At 46.2% G+C, this 20,005-nt stretch overlaps 1 protein-coding gene across 1 annotated transcript; it reads right to left on the reverse strand.

Annotated features, from left to right (window-relative positions):
- Window positions 1–243: 243 nt before the first annotated feature.
- On the reverse strand, window positions 244–18,316 carry C8B (complement C8 beta chain). Its single transcript, XM_005423009.2, is given in 15 exon segments — window positions 244–494; window positions 1,849–1,917; window positions 3,832–3,985; window positions 6,738–6,901; window positions 7,572–7,700; window positions 9,881–10,121; window positions 11,497–11,694; window positions 12,320–12,452; window positions 14,497–14,638; window positions 15,284–15,425; window positions 16,474–16,609; window positions 17,957–18,110; window positions 18,113–18,158; window positions 18,160–18,198; window positions 18,200–18,316. Coding segments are annotated over 15 exon segments (2,016 nt in total). The 3' UTR covers window positions 244–342.
- Between the last annotated feature and the right edge of the window lie 1,689 nt (window positions 18,317–20,005).

Consider the following 20,005-nt stretch of genomic DNA (forward strand, 5'->3'; position numbering starts at 1 on the left):
TGAGATCAAAGCGTCTCCTCTTATCTCAGAGGAACCTTCACCAACAAGGCAGTACAGTTTGAAAGCATGCAGCTAGAAATGCAGACAGAGATAAAGCTTGTCTCATTTAGCCCGCTGCAACAAACACAGGGAAAAGGCAAAAGATTGAGGTCAGTGAGCACATTCAATCCCACAGGACAATGCACATCCAAAGGTGTGGTTCCTAACACCCTCCCAGCTCCCAGTGCCTCCTGGAACGTTTGTGATTTGGGTGAGACCCACGGGCAGAGCGAGGCCAGCTCAGAGAGCCAGTGAGGTGATGCCTTCCCAAGCAGTCTGGCCATCAGTTTTGTGTGATTCCTTCTAGCAGGGGACTGTCTCAGAGTCTGGCCCTGAGCAGGAGGAGCCACCATTCTGTGGGGCAGGGTTGTTGCACTGCCTCCTTCTCGTCCTCTGAGCTCCTGAACACGGGGACCAGCTGGCCCAGCACCCCCAGTCTCCATTGACAGCAGCATCTGGAAAAGAAACAACAACAAAGCTGGACAGGAGCATCAGAAACAAGCAGCTCTTTCCATGGGAAGAGCTGTCAGCTCCCATGAATTGTATTTGAATTTGACTCTGCCCCATCCATGTCACTAACAATGCACCGGAGTCATTAACAATGAGGGATTGTTTCAGAGGTGTTAATTCTCTGTTCAGCATTTCTGGTGTTGGTTCAAACTACACCTCAGGTGGACATGAAAGGGGAGGAAAAAAGGCAATTAGCTTTATATTTGCTTGAAGGATGTTTCTCTCTTTGTCTTAGACCAAGCCAAGATAGGAAACAGACCAACTAAACTCATCTCAGCCACATTTCGAGGTGGTAGGGGCAGTGTTAGCACTCCAGTGAACAACAGCTTGACTATTCAGCTTTCCCTCCATTGCTTTGCCTATTACACTGATTCTTCTGGACCCTGAGCATGTGAGTGACATAAATTCAAAATACTGAGAATCACGGAGGCAACACATAAAAGGAGGAAATGGGAGCGAGAAATGAAGTTGCAGTGTTGACAAATGGATGGATGTGAGCTTTGGGAGGCTTGGATGTGACTGTGAGTGTGAAAAACAGACTGAAGCAAGGTACCAGTGACTGCACCATTCAAGGCTCCGTGGACTGCCTTAGAAATTGACCCCCAAAAATTGACCCCCTTGTTCAGAGAAATCTTGGCTTAAAGTGCATTTCAGCCTGGCTCAGTTTGGACACAGCCATGCAGAATGAGTACTGGGTAAGGCTGTAAACAAAGCCAGTGATAAATGCACTGCATCAAATTGTGGGTTGGTGCCAGAGCTCTGGGTGCCTGGGATCTGGTATTGTTTAGCATCTAAATTAATGAGCTGGAAGAAGTAAACAAAATGATTAAATTCATAGATGATGCTAAACTAGAAGGAGTTAAGAACATCAGTCAGGAGGCAGAGGAGACATAAAGTGACCAAGAAGCATTAATAAATGCTTCAAAACAGAATAATAAGATTTTAGGATTAAAATGCATGGTAGCATATCTGGTGGAGAACAGTTTGCAACATGCTGGCTTTATCAAAGGGAAAAACTTAGGAAACAGAGCTGTTTCCTAAGGAGGAGACCTGAGGCCTTCCAGGCATTGTTAATCAGGCAGAAATTCCTATTTTGATCCAATTGCAAGGCATGCACATGCAAAAATAAACCCACCCCTCTCAAGAGGGCACAGCAATTCAGAAGAGGGCAGGGAAAATACATCTGTCCCCTTTGCAGGGGCCCAGCTGGGTGCACTGGGCAGACTGGGGACAGCCAGGGCTGGCACCAGTCCCCTGGCAGCCCTGGCATTGCTGGGATTGTCCCTGGGCCCCTCTCACCTCTGCTCCTGCTGATCTCGCAGGCGGTGCCGCGGGTGCCCAGGGGACACAGGCACTCACACTCTGCTCCTGAAAGCAAGCACAGCACAGAGGGGGGAATTACACACCGGGAGAGAGCCGCACTTCCCAGCAGGCATCCACTTCTCCCCAGCACTTCATCTTCTGGGAGCAAGGGACACTGGGGGAAATGGCATCATTTTTCTCCAGCGCTGAAGGGATCAATACCAATAAACAGGGGAGCTGTGACTGCCCTGCACCCCCTCTCGCCTCCCCTGACATTTGTTCCTGCCCTGCAGCTCAGCCTCAGCCTCACTGCTGCAATTCCACAAGCCAGGGCACCACAGAGTCCTCCTGCTCTTCTCCAAGAGAGATCCTGGAATGGGTTGGGCTGGGCGGGACCCTAAAGCTCATCCCATCCCCTACCATAGGGACACCTTACACTGTCCCAGGTGCTCCAAGCCCTGTCCAGCCTGGCCTGGGACACTTCCAGGGATCCAGGGGCAGCCACAGCTTCACTGGGCACCTTGTGCCAGGGCCTGCCCACCCTCACAGCCAGGAATTCCTTCCCAACATCTCATCTAATCCTGCATTCCCTGTGGCCTCCTCTGGACTCACTCCAGCAGCTCCTTTTAGCATTTGGGGTTTCAGACCTGGACACAGCACTGCAGGTGGAGAGAGCTCTTGATAAAGCTGATAAAGAACAAACTGCAGCATCAAGAAAGAGCAGTCAGGACAGGAATACCCTAACTTGGCTTTGTGTCAGAGGAAAAGCCCAATATCCCTGCTCTGGCTGCCCAGGGATGTGCATCCCATGTCAGGAACCTGGAGAAGAGCTCCCACTCAGGAAAGCACATGGGCATTTTAAACCTCTGCTGAGAGCTCCTAAATGAAATACTAATCTGGACTCAGCTCCTACAAAGTTATTTAAACAAAGGTCACCATGAGACAAATGCTTGAAGTGCTACAATCAGCTGCTGGTACCTGAAGTGATCATTTCTGCATTAGATACAATTTGATGATAACAATTTTCATCAGAACTTTTGCAGATGCAGATTGGAATTAGGCACTTGACAAAATGGTCCCTTTGTTAGAAGCTCTCATCACATCATATATCTCTTGTTTAGGCAGAGCAGTTTTCATTCAATTTATATTTCCCCTTCATTTTTTAAATCACAGCCTGCTTACAGAGGAGGAGAGCTTCTATCAGAAACAGGGGGAGGTGGTGATCACTGTGCTTGCCACTTCCATGGGGCTTTTCATCTTCAAAACCCTTTTACAAACACTAATTAATGCTGAGACAGTAGTCACTTCTCCAGGAGGATGGAAGCAATCTTAAAATCAAAAGGAGGAGACTTAAAGATGTCAAGGATTTTTTTTAAATGCCTAACTGAGAAGTAACAAATTCATCTTTAAACTGATACAGATAATGGTCACTGCCGTGACAAAGACACATCCCTTGACTTTACTGCCTTTACTTACCAGGACTCTACAAACACAGCAACTTTAAAAACACAGAGTAATTCCCTGATAAAGAAATGACAGGAAAAACTGAAGAGCAGCTTTCTTGCCACAAGCTCCCCACAAAATCCCAACTAATTTCCTTATCACTCTCTCCATCCCCCTGAAAGGTGCCTGTGCTCAGGTGGGGTTGGGCTCCTTCACCAGGCAGCACTGGCAGGATGAGAGGACACAGCCTCAAGCTGTGCCAAGGGAAATAAAGGCTGGAATAAATTCTGACATTCTCTATCTTATTAAAGATAAAGTTCTGGAATGGCTGCCCGGGGAGGTGGTGCAGTCCCCATCCCTGGGTGTGTTTAACAAAGCCTGGATGTGGCACTGGGGGCCAGGGTTTAGTTGAGGTGCTGGGGCTGGGTGGGACTCGATGATCTTGAAAGTCTCTTCCAACCCAGTGATTCTGTGATAATTCTGTGAATTCTGTGAATTCAGTCAAGAGGGCAGGAAAGAGGAGCAGCCCCCCTGTACCTCTCAGGAAGGGGATGCCATTCCCAAGGCAGGGAGCACAGCGGCAGGAGCTGCTCTCCAGCTGGAACTCATCCAGAGCCCGGCGCAGATTCTCCTTTATTTTCATGGAATCAGCCAAGTCAGAGGGACTCACCAGCTCATACAGTGGCTCTGCCTAAAGGGAGGGGAGAAACTGCATTAATTCCCAGTGAATTCCCATGCATTAGTTCCCATGAGCATCCCAAGGCTGGGTGGTGGCACAGCTGGAGGGGGAAATGGAGGCTGTGTGGCACAAACTCCAGGTTTCCCATTGCTGTTTGCTAAAACCTTGTGAACAATGAGGCCACAAGGTCAGGAATACTCCCAGGGATGCTCCCCTTGGTTTCCAACACCAGAGGAGTAACAAAACTTTTTGTGTAACAAAATATAGCAGCCAACCTGTTGGATAAGAAACAGGCTAATTTGAGTTTCATTAAATCCTTTCTCATCCATTTTTCTGGTGCAGACATTTTTAGATCAGATTTGCCCAAACTTACATTTTCTGAGTGAGCTCTTACTGTGATTTTAAAAGCATCCCCTAAAAACCATCCACAAAAATCTCCCTCAGCACAGCCAGGGGCACCAGTGACAGGGATTCACACCAGCACTTCCACCTTCCTGCATCTCAGGGCAGGCTTTTATCCTTATGGAGCCCAGATAAGGGTTTCATTGCCTTCCAGAAGGGAGAGGATTTGATCTCCATCTGCAGATGGGGTCAGGGAGAGAAGAAAAGAATTTGCCCATGCAGTGAAGGTGCAGGACCAAGGAGACTTTGGCTCACTCATTTATTTTCCTCCTGAGAACAAGGGAAAGTTAAAGTGGGGTGTCAATACTGCCAGTGGGATGATAATTCCATGTGCCATGGGAGGATCCATCCCAAATTCCCATCCTCCCTGCAGGGATGCTGCCATGCAGCCCACACACAGGCAGCATCAAAGATCTCCCTCCTGCCAACACAGGCTCACACCACAAGAACTAAAGAATGTTCCAATAATAAAAAAAAAAAAATCCTCATTTCCTGCTGCTGTACATCCACTCTTCATCAATTATCTGTGATCCATACTTTGCTTTTTGAATTCAGACCATACAAATGAGGAAATACACTAAGAGTGACCTGCCAAGTCCCTCCAGCAGATGATTTATGAACTGATTTGCTTTAGTTTTCCCTAACTAAGCATTCTTGGGCTGACATTTAGTCACACTCCACTGATACTTTTGATCTTCCAGCCCCACAGGGATATTGGTATGGAAATGAAGATACCAAATCCAAATTACATCTGCCTGAGGTTTTTCACCGGGCAGCCTGGTCAGTGATGCCAGGCAAGACAAAGAACACCTCAGTTCCTCATGGGAGGCTTTTCTGAGAGGGGGATGTGTGCAGAGGGCTGCATTTCTCTTGTCTCCTGCCCTGAGACCTCCCAGGGCATTTCTGGAAGGTCAATCCACAGCACAGCAGGGGCTGCAGCATGTGCCAGATGGGCACAGGCTGTATTTCCAAATTACTGATTTGTGCTTGCTTCACCTTTCTAGAATCCACCTCTTTCTTGAGAAACAAACCCCTTTTACAGATGTAAAGATTTTTGCCTAAAATTAAATTTCACCTAAAATTAAATTTCAAATTTAGATTTTGCCTAAAATTAAATTTTGCCTAAAATTAAATTTTAAAGTTTTAAGGAAAAACAACTATAAATCAACTTCCACCTCTACCAGTCCAAACTCCTGTTTAAAAGGATGTTCTCTTGCACCTTTGTACTATTCACTCATTTTGGCATTAAAGATGATGAGGCAGAACTGCTGCACACTTCTGCTTGCTTTTTTTGCATTTCTAAAACTCTCCAGGGATCAAAACTCCTCGACTCTTCCAAGCCTAACTCCTGTTTTTAAGGTTCAGCTAAGCTGCACAATGAAAATGCACCTCAAAGAATGGTCACTGGTGCTCACAGAAATTGATAAACATCAAGGAAAATGGAAGTCCTTATAAAATGCATGCTGCCAGATACAATTTTTGGTAAGTTATACATTGGTAAAACAGAAGGTGATCATCTGATCTGCCTGGCAGGCTGCAAGAAATGACATCTGCACAGCCAAGTTAAAGGGTTAAAGCTGCTTGCTTTGTGTATTTCCAGCCACAGTCCCTTCAAAGCATCCCACCTTTGCATTTCTGAATACTCATTACAGAAGCTGCACAATAAGTTCTGTTGTCACTGACATATTTTATGAAAATCCTTTTGCTAGGATTTTTCTTTTGAGAAGCTGAGAAGCCTCAGAAAAGAAATGTAAACAATAACTATCTGATGGCTGTGGAATATGGTCTGGAGATGGTTTACCAACAGGTGCAGCTTTGATTGGTTTCATGTAAATTGTTTTTACTTGATGGCCAATCATGGTCCAGCTGCGTCGGACTCTCTGTTCAGTCACAAGATTTTATTGTTCTTTCCTTTCTAGCCTTCTGATATCTCCTTTCTCTTTCTTTAGCATAGTTTTAGCATAGCATTTTTAATATGATATGATATAATGATATAATATGATATGCTATTATATATTATATATATTAATATATATTGATATATTAATAGATAACTTATATATTATATATAGATACAGATATATATAATATAATATAATATAATATAATATAATATAATATAATATAATATAATATAATATAATATAATATAATATAATATAATATAATATCAACCTTCTGAAACACAGAGTCAAGATTCTCATCTCTTCCCTCATCCTGGGGACCCACAAACACCACCACAGTCTGTTATCCCTGTTTTTTTGTTTTTTTTTTTCTTTTTTTTCCTTTAAATCCTGCTTATTTAAACACAGAGTTCTCCAAGGAGCTCAGCAGGGGCTGGAGGAAGGGGAGGGTGCAGTACCTTCAGCTTTATGATCTCAGGGTTGTACTGCACAGCATCTCCCCACAGCTGCATGAGCTGGGCCGTGGGCAGGTCCTTGTGGGCCAGGGTGGTGATCTCTTCACTCGCTCCTCCACGGACCAGCACCTGGAAATCCTCCACAAGCTGCTTCCTGGCAGTGCTGTCTGCAAAAATGCACTCAGGGAAGTGCCCAGCTGTGCCTTTGTGGGCTGCACTTATCCCTGACAGCAAAATCGTTCCCAGGCAGGACCCGTCCCACCCAGAGGGCAAAGGAGAAAGCCCTCAGGTGCTGCTCACCTGGTTTCCTGCAAAGTGTGTCCTGTGTCCCTCCTGCTCCCCTGCAGGAATTCCCCATCCTGCACCCTGCATCCCTCCCCTGAATTCCTTCCCTGTGGTTTTAGGTCCTTCCACAGCCCCATGCTCCTCAATATTCCCTGTTCTCCCCCATGGATTTCCAGGCGCACCTTCCTCCTGTGCACACCCCCAGCTCCCCACAGCACCATCACCTCCCTGTTTCCCCCATCAGGATGCAGAGAGAGGCGTGCTGGGTTGCCCTGCTGAGAGGTAGGGGTTGATATTTAACACAGAGCTGAGCAGGTGGGTGATGGTTGAGCATCCCTGGGATGCTGAGCAGATATTCGCTCTCTACACAGAAAATCTTGGAAAAACCCCAAGCTCTGAGGTATTTCCTCCTCTGTTAGGCCTGGCTGGGGTTGGCCCCCAGACTCAAAAGTGGCTGTGAGGGAGTGGGGGAATATTTCAGGCAGGCAAGGTGACAAAACCTTCCTTTCACTATGACAAAGAAAAGAAATGGCAGAAGTGTTCAGTGCTTACCTCCAATCTCTTTCAAAAGGGCATTACAGGCAGCTGAATCTACTCCAAGCCCCACAGAGAATTTACCAAAACTCACAGCAGTGTTAAAGCCCTTCTGTGCACATTTGTGGACATCACTCAGAGAATAACCTTAAATACACAAAAATTGTAAAGCTTTAATACAATTATTTCATGTTTTACGTCCACCTACAGAGAAAATGAGATTTATAAGTATTTTTGCTTTCGGAAAATAAAAGAAAGATATGATGAAGAAGGTTATTTATCAGGGGTTTTTTGCTACTTAACAGAACTATATGAAATGAAATCTCTACATTTTACAGAACTCAGAAGCCAAGTGGAAATGAGAGGTACATGCTGGAAGAGGAGGACTTGAGTCGCCCACCCAGCTGTGCTGGGTTAAGCAGAGCTGCAGTGGGTGAGAAAACAGAGGATGTCTGAGCACAGACTGCCCACCACACCTCCCCATCCCCAGAATTCCTTTAGGAGGAATAGATGAAATAGCTTCTCCTCCTTTTACCAGCTCACATCTCCAATTCTCTGCTGCCAGAAGAGCCTTAAGTGCTAGATGAAAATTTAGACGGGACACCAGGAAACATTTCTTCACCCAAAAGGGTTATCAAGCCCTGGAAGAGGTTCCCCAGGGCAAGCTGGAGTCACCAACCCCAGAGGGATTCATGGGACATGTGGATGTGGCTCTTGGGGACATGGTTTAGTGGTGGCCTTGGCAGTGCTGGGTTAACAGCTGGACTCCCTGATCTCAGAGAGCTTTTCCAGCCTGAAGGATTCTAAGATGTGGCAGACTGGATTCTGTGTGAGAGCAGAGCAGGTACCAACCATGTCACACAGGGTGGGATACCAGATCTGCAAAAGAAAATTTCAGTTCCACCACAAATATAATGAGGGATTTGAAGGGGAAAACCTGAATGCTCAGACTGGACCTACAAAACCCTGCTGAGAACTTACAGCCCAGTTCAGCACTTGTGTGAAAATGTTGTTATTGCTGCAGGATCCTGATCTGGGGCAGCAGACACTGAGCATTTTGATGCAAACAATAATACACTTTAATTCAAACAAACGTGGCTTGTGATGGGCCCACAGTAACAGCTGAGAAATTGGGAAGCTCTGTTAGAATGTGCATACCTGAAATGTGAATGTAAATTCTGTCCCTCTCTCTGACTGCAGGGTAAGGAACTTCCCACACAGCAGAAGAACAAACAAGCAGAGTATTACACAAAGCAGAGCCCAGTAAATGCCTCTGCAAACAGACAGCAGAGGCAGTTCCTCACTCCCCTGCCAATGAATAAATAATTGAGAGTGCAGCTATTGATTAATGTCACACTGCTCGCTCTGTCCTGCACAACAATCATCATTTCTCACAACAAAGGGAGCCAGAGCCAAAGAGCAGGAGCAATGTCAGGCACAGGAGTCACCCAGCAAATTATTTACTGTTTCCTACATGCTGGAAAAGCTCTCGAGGCTAAAGGTGTTCCAAGACTGCCATTTGAAAGGCAGTGGAAAAAGAACTTGGGTGAAGCTTTTCAAAGCTAACAGAAGTGTTAAGATCCACGATTCTCATTCATCTCAACATCTTGTCAGCCTCTAAAATGCTGTTGTCTAAAATGCTTGACACAGGGCTTTGTGAACTAAATCCAGCCCATGATGCTGAGCATGCTTTGAAAACCTCTTTATTCGCTGCCTCTACTCTCACATTTCCTGCAGGATTTCTTTGAGATGCTATGGAGCCCTTCTCCCATCATCTCCCTCTCCCTCTCAGACCTGACCCATCCCTGTGTGCCTGCACAGAGGTTTTCCCACCCAAAATCTGGCCCCAAAGTGTAGGAATGTGTCTGTCCCCTGTTGACGGAGTGACAAAACTGTCCTTTGTCCCCTCAAAATGGAAAGAAGCCAAGAAGTTTCTCTCCTCAATTAGGTGAAAAAGGCATCTCATAGGACCTGGGGGACTTCACCTCAAACTTAGGGATAGCTAATTGGACAGGAGCCAAAAGTCCCACCTGGGCAATTTACTAGAAAAAGAAGTGAACAAAGAAACAAATCGCTTTTGGGAGGTGTTTTACCAAGAGCAAGAACCTCTGCCACCTGGCTCGGTTTTTCTCTGTAAAGAGTTCATTATTTTGCCTTTTATTAAACCTTTTTGTTTCCAGCACTGCAACAGAAGCCACGCTGCTCATTTTATGCCTCCAAAGGCAGCTGAGCTATCTTGGGTGAGAAATAAACCTCCAAGAGCGTATGAAATCTCCAGGAGGCTCCCGTTACTCCAAAGCTCGGTCCCCACCATCAGCTGCACGTACCTGCCCTGTGGAGCTCGTGGCTGTTCATGACCAAGGTGTACTCGTAGATGCCTCCAAGAGTGGCCTCCTGGATGAAGTGTGTCCCAAAGTCCCTGAGGAGCTCGCGGTACTCCCCGTAGCTGTACTCCACCGGGAGCTGCCGCAGCCGCCGCAGGAACTCGTGGTGCAGCATCAGGGCCCGGGGCTTCAGCTTGTAAACACCGACAGCCAGCTCACAACGGGCGTGGAGGAACTTGCTGGACTGCAGGAAAGGCAGGAGAACCCAGGAGGAGTGAGGGATGGCATTTTCAGGACAATGGGTGTTTGTTATTCTCAGTTAAACCATCGGCGCTGGTCGGGATTTCTTGATTTCACAGTTTCCAACTGGAAATCCTATAAGTGGAAATCTCCTAACTATTCTTCACCTCCCAAAAAAACTCCTGTTTTTTGCAAAAGCAAAACTTTCAGTAGTAAAAGTTCCTGAGAGTCAGGCCATGGTGGGACGCAGGAAAAGGCGGGGCCCAGGTTCTGCTGTGGCACATCCAGAATGCAAGGACACCTCAGCATCCTGCAGGACTGCTTTGCCCCTAATGGAACTTCATCTCTCACAAGCTCCCTCCTGAAAAATTCTGACATCTGAAATCAGGATTTGTACAGGAAATGGTCAATGGCTGACCCAGATTAATATTTGTATTTCACAGATATTGTATTTCACATATCAAAACTGAAAGAAAACACAAACACCTATGCCCTTATCAAAACTGAAAGAAAACACAAACACTCTCTCTCACACACATACTTATATGGTTCTGTGTAGATATTTAAACATGGATAATTTTTTTCTCTCCCCTTTCTGGCATCAAAGTCTGGAACAGAAAATGTCTTCCATTATGTTCAAAGAATTTAGTGTTCAGTTGTCTGGGCCAGCAGGACAAGCACATCAGGGAGGGATCAGCATAGAACACTGCAGCTTAAATAATAAATTCAGGACTTAATATTTGGTTTCTTTATGGGTATCTGTTGCAAATGCTTCTCATCAACCTCTGATCTTGTTGTGAGAAATTCCACTTTGCAGGAAGCAAGGAGTACTTTGCCATTCCTGAGTACACTTTATACTGAAAGGAGGCACAGATTGGTGACAGCATCACACCACTGATATGAGCTACCTTTGTTTATGGCAATAACAGATGAAAAAAGAAAAAGAAAACAAATGATGGCAGTCGTAGGAGTTACAGATTCAAGTTGAACAGGCTTTTCAGTTTCAATTTTTCACTACAAGCATTCAAAGGTGGATGCCCAGCGGGGCAGTGGACAGACCACACTGAGAATCAGAGAATTTCCACACCTGGAAGGGACCCTCAAGCATCACTGAGTCCTCTCAACAAGCTGTGGCTGATTTCAAAGGCCATGCAGCCCAGATCCTGGCTGAGAGCTGAATGGAAAAGCTCCTGGATGCTGCAAACACAAAGGAAGGCACTGTGGGGGTAGTCAAGCCTTGAACAAATGGCAGAATCCAGTTGGGGAAAGGATTTGATTTATCCCAGTCCTGGCTGCTGACCTGAGGAGGAGCCTCAAACCAACACACACACACCCACACACACACACACATACAGGGAATTAAATGGAGCAGCGCTTACACTTGAGGAAAATCTTTTCATCCTCTGCATGAACTTCTTGAACCTCATGTCATTTGAGCTGTAACCAAGTTCAAACACTTTTGGTATTTTTATACCGAAGCTGAAGCTTGACTGTGTAGCTTTTGCCTTCAGGACAGTGCTTTCATAATTTGAGTAGGAGTCATATTCAGTCATTGTAAATTCATATTTGCCTTTGGTCTAAACAGAAAGGAAAAACAACACGTCTCATTTCCTGCACAGTGATTGTACACCTGAAGCATGGGGAAGGAATGCAGACACAAATATGCTTGTGAATTAATGCTTGCACTTTGAAGATGAAAAGCCTTGTATAATTGCAAAGCACTATTATTATTAACACAGGTACTTCAAGAATACTTGATTTACAGCAGCAGGAAAGCTCCTATCTCCTCCATACTGCAAGGTCCTCAGGCTTTCACTTAATATGTCAATCTTATGCAAAGAAGGTGAAATTATAAACACAGGTATCAATTAAAGAACAAATTCTAAAAAGAAAAGGTTTCCTAGTGGGCAGCACTCATAAACATCATGCCATCAGAAGCACTAAGGTCAAATATATATTTGAAATACAGCTTTGATGCATGACAGGAACAAATTTTCACACAAAGCCTGCGGTGTGTTCAACATCATGGAGTGTGTAGGGTATGAGGATGTTCCAGAATAGGGTAAAAATCAGCCTGATCCTATTGGGCGTCAAGAATTTTGTGATTTTTTTTGTACAAAATGATCCAGCAATGAAGCTTTGGGCACTGAATCATTGGAATATGTGTGTGTGGGTTTATCTGCAGGCACCTCTGGCACGCACCTCTGGTGTGTAGCTCTCCACGTTGTAGGGCTTCCTGAACCTGGTGTCTGTGATGTAATGGGGAGAGCATCCCCCAGCATAGTACCTGTGATCAAGGACCAACCCCTCCAAGCTGTTTGTGAAGATATTCAACCTGTAGGTGAAGCAGAACAGCAATCTTTTATGGCACCATCAGTTCAGAGCTAAACACTGAACGTCTTGGCTGAGAGAGACAAAAGATTGTTTTATTTGGCCACAGGCTCTTTGTTTCACACTTCTTTACTCTGAAACCCCAAAAGAAAGCTTGGCCTCTTTCACTGTCCAACTAACCCAGGTGCTGCAGAAGGACCTGACTAACGAGAAAGCAAAAGACAGAGTTGAATTTAGACACTTGATGAATATAAATGGCAATTTTCATCCCCCAGCTGTGAATGACACCAGTGTTATTGCCACCAGTACACGCAGCAAAAATCCCTGTGGCTTTTACTGGAGTTCTCCAGGAAGAGCAGAACAAACTGCATCAGCCAAACCCTCACCCCACCAGGCTGCTCACCCTGAGCACCCCCAAATACCCACAGCACCCATCAGAACCTTCAAAGCCAGGTTTGCCAATCCATGCCGTCAATCCACACTGATTTTTAATTCCCACTTCTTCATTCAGTGGTTTATCAGCCATAATCTTTGCCAGGCTGGCCCAGGGACAACCAGGGATCAGTAGATCACAGTAAAAATTGTTGGGGAACAAGAAAAGAGGCGCTCAAGCAACAGCTCAAGTAATCCCTGAAAGCACAGGGAGTTTTCCTTTGATTTCAGTGGATGATGGACAGAAACCTAAACCTGCCTGCTCTAAGAAAGGATGCAGCACTGCAGCTTGTGGAGATGAGGAGATTAAACCCCATCACTTGCTTTTCCCATTGCTGCTGGTGGGGTGAAACCTCATCAGAAAACCCCCACAAAAAAACTATCAGTGCTCCAGGACTCTGTTGGATCTGCCTCTCCTGATTTTGGGGAGAGAGAAGTTTGCATGATAATGACACTGAAGTTGTAAAAAAATTAACTCTAATTTTAGAACAATCTGGAAAAAAAGGGAAGTCCACTAAAAGCAAATTACTGAGCAATTGTAGCTTCAAAGAGATGAGAAGCATGTTCCTATAATTGTCCAACATTATTTTTAATTTTGATTAAACTCAGAAGTACAAAGCATTAGCAATGACATGTGCAGAAGCCATATCTCCAGAGAATAATGAGAAAATTATATTTTTTTCTTGCAATATGATTTTCCTTTTTCTTTTTTTTTTAATGTAAAAAGCAATTTTTCCCTGCAGAGTAAGAAAAAACCCCCTCTTTTCACACAGTCTGATCTTACAGAAAGTTGTCATAATCTTAGCTTGCAAAAGCTGAATCAATTCAAACTCAGATTTTAATCCCCACAGAGCTGCTAATATGCAGGTTTACCCCACCCCACTCATACAAAGCACAAAACTTCCACCATGTCTCAATGTCATGGAAGAAATCAAAAGAATTTGAACACCTTTTCCCCTCCCCACCAAACCAATACAGGGTCTAAGAATACAAACCCAAGGATGAATGGAATTATTTGGGTTAGGAGGGACCTTTAAGGATCATTTAGTCCCACCCCCTGCCATGGCCAGGGACACCTTACACTATCCCCAGCTGCTCCAAGCCCTGTCCAGCCTGGCCTTGGACACGTCCAGGGATCCAGGGGCAGCCACAGCTGCTCTGGGCATCTTGTGCCAGGGCCTGCCCACCCTCACAGGAGAGAATTTATTCCCAATACCCCATCTAACCCTGCCCTCTGGCAATGGGAAGCCATTCCCCCTTGTCCTGTCCCCCCAGGTTGTAAATCACCTCTCTCCATCTTTTCTGTTCATTCCTTCAGGTGAAAGGCTGCAATGGGGTCACCCCAGAGCCTTCTCTTCTCCAGGCTGAACAACCCCAATTCCCTCAGCCTTTCCTCTTAGCCGAGCTGCTCCATCCCTCTGACCAACCTGGTGACCTTCTCTGGACCTGCTCCAACAGGTCAATGTCCCCCAGGTTTGGATCAGGCTCCTGGATCCCAGCTCACCCCTGGACACAGCAACTGCTCCAGCTTCACTGTGCTCAGTGTTTGTCTGAAGTCACACTTGATCACTCTCAGCCTTAAGTAAGAGAGCATCTCACCAAGGTCACAGCCTTACCCTTTGGCCAGGTTCTCTATTCCCCAGTACTCTTCCATCTTCTGGTCACATTTCCTGAACACTTTTTTGCAGTTTTTCTCGTCTGACTGGTCCCCACAGTCGTCATCTCCATTGCAGAGCAGCCTCCGTGCAATGCATCTCCCTAGGGTGGAAGGGGAAAGTCACCCATAAAACAATCTGTGATCACACTCCCTGACATGGAGTCTAAGAGTAAAACAAAAAAATCCTGGAATGAATCTAGCTGGAAAAAAAAATTGCTTCTCTATCTGCATGGATCTCCAAATTCCATCTGCTCAGTTTCACTCAAAAGCATTATAATCTTAAAATTCCTTGCTTATCTTAGGAAAAACCCCCAATAATTAAAAGTATAAAAAAATATAAAATGTTTTTGGTAATTTTTTTTTTTTGAGAGAAGAAACATGCTGTTTCAGCAGGCCTTGTATATGGTATTATTTTTTGTCTCTCTCCCCATGTCCACAATTACTGAGTGTTTTCAGTCTCAGCAAAACACTGGTGCAGAGCAGAGGCTTTTCCTTTGCCCCATCTCAGGTGCTGAGCTCCTGTTGCTGTCCCTTGTGCTACAGGTTTTGCTGATATAACCAGGTTACAATTTCCTCTTTGGAAGTTCTAAAAATGGTTTATAGACTTGCTGGCACAAACACAAGCACGGAAGGAGCCAGGTTAATTCCTGGCATCCCTCTGGCCCAGCAAACCCCTGCGGAAGCACAAAGTTCAGCACAGGGGCATCAGGAGTGACACCTGAGCAGCACCAGACCCAAATGCTTACCTGTAACTGCACACACAAAGCCATCACAGCGAGCTCTGCTCCTGCAAGGGCTGTTTGTGACACACTGCTCAGCCTCCCTGTCAGAGCCATCACAGGGATCTCCACCGAACTGAGAGGGCTGTTCCAGGCGGGCAAATCTGTACTGCGATGAAATAAAAAATATTGACTCAAGTGCGCAGAAATGGTGAATTTTACGCTTCTCTGGTTGAAAAACAAACTTTGTGTCGCCGGGATCTGATCTAAGCACGCTCTGTCGTATTAAAAGAGAAAAGTGTCAGCACACAAGTGTGAAGCTGGTAATTTGCCTCCTTTCAAAGGTTTCTGATCTGCGACAGTTTTAATTTTACTGAGGAAGGGTTGAGGATTGGGAGGGATGAAGGAAAGTTTGCTTTTCTTTGACAGTTTGTTTAAATGAGCCTGACAGTGCAGTGCGGGACTTTGCAAGAGTGAGGAAGGATCCAGTTCCATCTCCTCTCTTTCAATTAGCACTGGTAACGACATCCCTTGTTATTTTCTGTCAGTGTATTTACTTGCCCCTCTGTATCATTAGGGATTTTTTTTCCGCCCACAACACTGCTGTGAGGCAGTCAATTACTCCATCCAATATGTTGTCCCTCCTTTTTTCCCCGGCTTCTGAGATTAACTCTTTGATACGAAGCTTCGCTCTCCCCCCAACTCCCATCACTGGTTATTTCTGCTTAAGCCTGGGAACAGCTTCTCCAACTTGTTAGCAGAGGTCTCTCTAGCAACGGGGATTTTGCTCTTCACGCTCTTGGGATCATCACTTTCATTTGATGGGGCTTCTCGGGTGGAAAATGCTGCCTGGCAGACAAGAAAAAGCATCTTAATCCTGAGAGGCACCGAGCATCTCCAGGTCACATAGGGGACCATTAGTGGGGAAGGTGCCTCGCACTGATGCTGGAAGGACAGGACTGTGTTGGAAAGTCCCTGCAAAGCCTGGCCTTACCCCTTCTCAGGACAGTGAGGCACCCTGGAAAGCACTGGAATTACTGGGGGTGGTGAGCTGAAGAGCTAAAAGCCACCTGAGAGCAAAACCCACGGTCTCATCTGTACAGGGCTTTTCTCAGCAGCCCCCCTCGGTTTGCCCAACCCCACAGACAATAGGGACACAGCTCAGAGAAGGTCCCACCTCCTGGTTTCTCAGTGGTCCCCAGAGCACAGACACTCACCCTTTTCTTCTGGCAGGGGTCACACTTGCTCCAGGAGGACCAGGAGGAGAGGATGCAGTCGCGGGGCTGTGGTGGGGCACTGGCGGAGTGGGCGTGCCTGGCCCTGGCCACGCTGGGGCTCAGGGACTCCTGGCCACTGTGTCCAACAACACGATAGCTTCAGGATGTGAAACCGTGAGCTCTGAGGACCTGGCCCCTCAGCCAATGCCTGTGTGAAACCTCACACCAGGGAGAACTAACACTTGTTAGATCTCACCACACCTTGCATGCAACCTCTGGATCTCAGTCCTCATCCTGATGGCATTGATTCCGCTGGCATGGATTCTGTAAAAACCTGACCCACTCTCCAGTGCCTGCATGGGAAACTAAACCCACAGTCCACCAATCTGGACTTCACCTCAAGCTGTGCAAGCAGTAAAACCTTCATCAGTTGCTGCCCTTGCTCTGTGGCTCCAAGGTCAGACACCTCCATGATGAACATCAGTCCCAAGAAAAGGCCTGGCATGCACTCAGCATTTCTCAAAACCAGGCTGAAGTGTCTCTCTCTGCCCAGCAGCCCATTTTCCCCCAAGCTGGCCAAAGGCACTGGTCTTAGAGTCTACTCTCAGCTCACGAGTCATTAACCCATTAATCCCTTTCAACCCAGTAACAAACCTGAACCCCAAGTGTGAGCCTTCACTGCTCACCCCAGCCACTCTCACTCCCTCATGTGACAGCTGTCTCCAAGGTTTCCACAATGCCACAGTTAAAATGCTGCCTCCTCTTTTGGTGGATTCAGGATTTCTGATTAAATCCTTGTCCCAGACAAATGCTCCCTTGTTCCACCTTCTTCAAGTGGGGAGCTTTAGTAAAATGCTGACAATTAGTTTCTTTTCATACCCAGTTTGACAAGGGAACTACCACAGCGACGTTCCCAATTCTTCCACCCTGACAAGGAACAGCATCAGCTGAAGCTTTAAGTTTGATTTAGTGCCTGGCATGGGGTTCCCATTATAGCATATTAAAAATCACATTGAATAAAGGAATTACAAAACCTCATCAGCTTGCTGAGGCATGAAATCAAAGCTCAAAGTTCAGAGAACAGTGCAAAAATATAGTTAGATTGGAAAGATTACAAGATGCAGCTCTCTGAAACAGCAAAATCTGTTACACCAGCAGAAAGGAACAGCTCCCAGCCACATTCTCACCACTTCTGCACTTGAAGGAGACAACCCCCTGTGTGCCCAGCCCTCTGTGGGGCAGCCAGCATGGAAGGAAGCTGCATGTTCAACCAATTCCACATTACAACATGAGCATGGCAATTTGTCAGCTCCAATTCATCACCAGGACTGCTCCTCTGAAGGCAGAAATGCTGCTGCCCTATGCTGATGCCTTTTGCCATTCATTAGAGCTGCAGAAACCACTCAGGACGGCAATTACAGCCCCTACAACACCCAAGCCTGTGCTGACCCTGCTGGTTTCTCCTGCAGAAGCTCTCACTCACCCAAAGCCATGAGCAGTGTGGGTGCCCAGCACGGGGCAGAGCAGCAGCAGCAGCAGCAGCTGGGCGCTCATCGCTCCGAGGTTCTGCTGCAGGTCCCACACCACCAACACCCCCACCCTGTCTGCTCTGGGGGCCTGCACAGGGTTCAAGCACAAAAAAGGAACTGCAGAGCTGCTGTGCCACCCTGTAAACAGCAGATGAGGCAGCACCTGGCAGGCTCACAAGGTAAACACTGCAGTGGTTGGTTAGCACACGGCTTTCCCGAGGCCAGCAAAGCTCTGCCCAGGAGCAATCTGCACCTTCCTTTGTAATGCTCCTTTCAAGGGATGGGGGAAATGAATATTTCAACAAATGAAACATGTTTGAGTCTTGGCAAGAAGGAAGCGATAAGTAAACTCAAGTCGGCTTTCTAGGAAGAGAGTGCAGAATCATTTATTTATGGCTGCTTTTCATGTCTGTCTTCCAGAGGAAGGTCAGACACGAGGCATAAGCATTTATTCTCATGCCTCAGGGAAAGCCTTTTCCCTCAGAGTGCCCTTCCCTGTCTCTCCTGCTGCTGGGGAGGACAAGAGCCCCAGCCCTGGTTGGGCCATGCCTCAGAGGTTCTCTGCTCCACATCCCCAAAATCTTGAGCCCATGAAACCAGGACCTGTCAGGGTATCCAGTGTAATGTCTCGGTGTTTTCTTGCTGCTACACGGAGTCATTCTGTCTCTTAAATGGTCCTGACTGGGCTGAGAACTTACCATGGGCTGGTGGCCATCAATCAGCTCAGCTGGGCTTTCAAAGGCAGATCAGACAGAACCTGGAAGTTTTTCTTTGGTTGCCTGTTGAGCCTTCACATCCTGCTGCTTCTCCCTCCAGGCACAGCTTTTTGATTCCTGAGACACAAGAGTCTTTCCTTTCATTTTCCTATTAGTCTTAGCCTACAGCAAGCATCTTAGAGGGAGCAAAATTCTCCGAATCTGTGTTTCCCTGCACAAAATGAGGAGTATCATTGTGTTTTCCCTCTTGCTGGACAAGGTCTTTGAGAAGACAGAGCCTGACTCTGTGTAACTCTGGCTTTTAGCAGCACAATCTCTCACCCTGGGACACCTCTCTGAGTGCTCTGGTGATAGAGTAAATACATTTTAATTTGCTCAGTATGGCAATGATGGGTGCTATATATAAAATGATTCATGTTCACTAATAACAAACAAACCCAACAACCTCAGGGCCATTACCTGGATGAGTGCTACACCTTAATGTGTCACAGTTACCTCACAAATGAAATTATTCTGCCTGTGGAGCCACGTCCCTGCAAAATCAGCAACTGGCTGGGACATCTTTCTGGTTTGGCAGCCTGATGATAACAATTTAACAGAGAGAGGCACATTAACTGAATCCATGTAGGAATCTGCTCCAAATAAAAGATTGTATTTCAGGCAGCCTTTTTTTAACCCAGAGTTACTGAGCACAGTGATAAACTGCCCTCTGGACACTGAGGACAAACTGTTGGGGAAGATGATTCAGGCTGTGCAAAGCTTTCTGTTTGCCTTTTGTGCCTGATTTTTTTTTTCTTCCAAATGACTTTGCCCCAGCCTGAACCCGAGATGTGCCTGTGTGATACAGCTTGCTCAACCTCTGGCCCAATTGATTCAGCTGTTAATCATTTGTCCATGACAAAAAAGAAAACAGAGCAAAAACCCCACTTACAGAAAGCCCTCTCCATCCACAGGACCTTTGCTGGCTGGGAAATACAGCACACATCCAACATTTCAACAGCAGTAAAAGATAAACCAAGATTATAAACACAGAGCACCCTCTAGATAGAACTTCAAACCATGACAGTGATCCCAGCATGTGGAATTTTCAAGCTTCTCTCCTCTGCTTGTCTTTGTTTTGCTGCCTCTCACCACACACATCTCAGAGTGAATGAACACACAGAAGGACTGGGGAATTACCAGAAGTGAGGCTAAAACAGGAGCAGGGACCCAGCAGACAGAATTTCCTAGAGCTCAACACATTTTTCAGGGAGAACTAAAAAGCACCATCAGGTCTTACACATAATT

This window comes from Geospiza fortis, unplaced genomic scaffold, assembly GCF_000277835.1.
Source record: "Geospiza fortis unplaced genomic scaffold, GeoFor_1.0 scaffold396, whole genome shotgun sequence".
NCBI lineage: Eukaryota > Metazoa > Chordata > Aves > Passeriformes > Thraupidae > Geospiza > Geospiza fortis.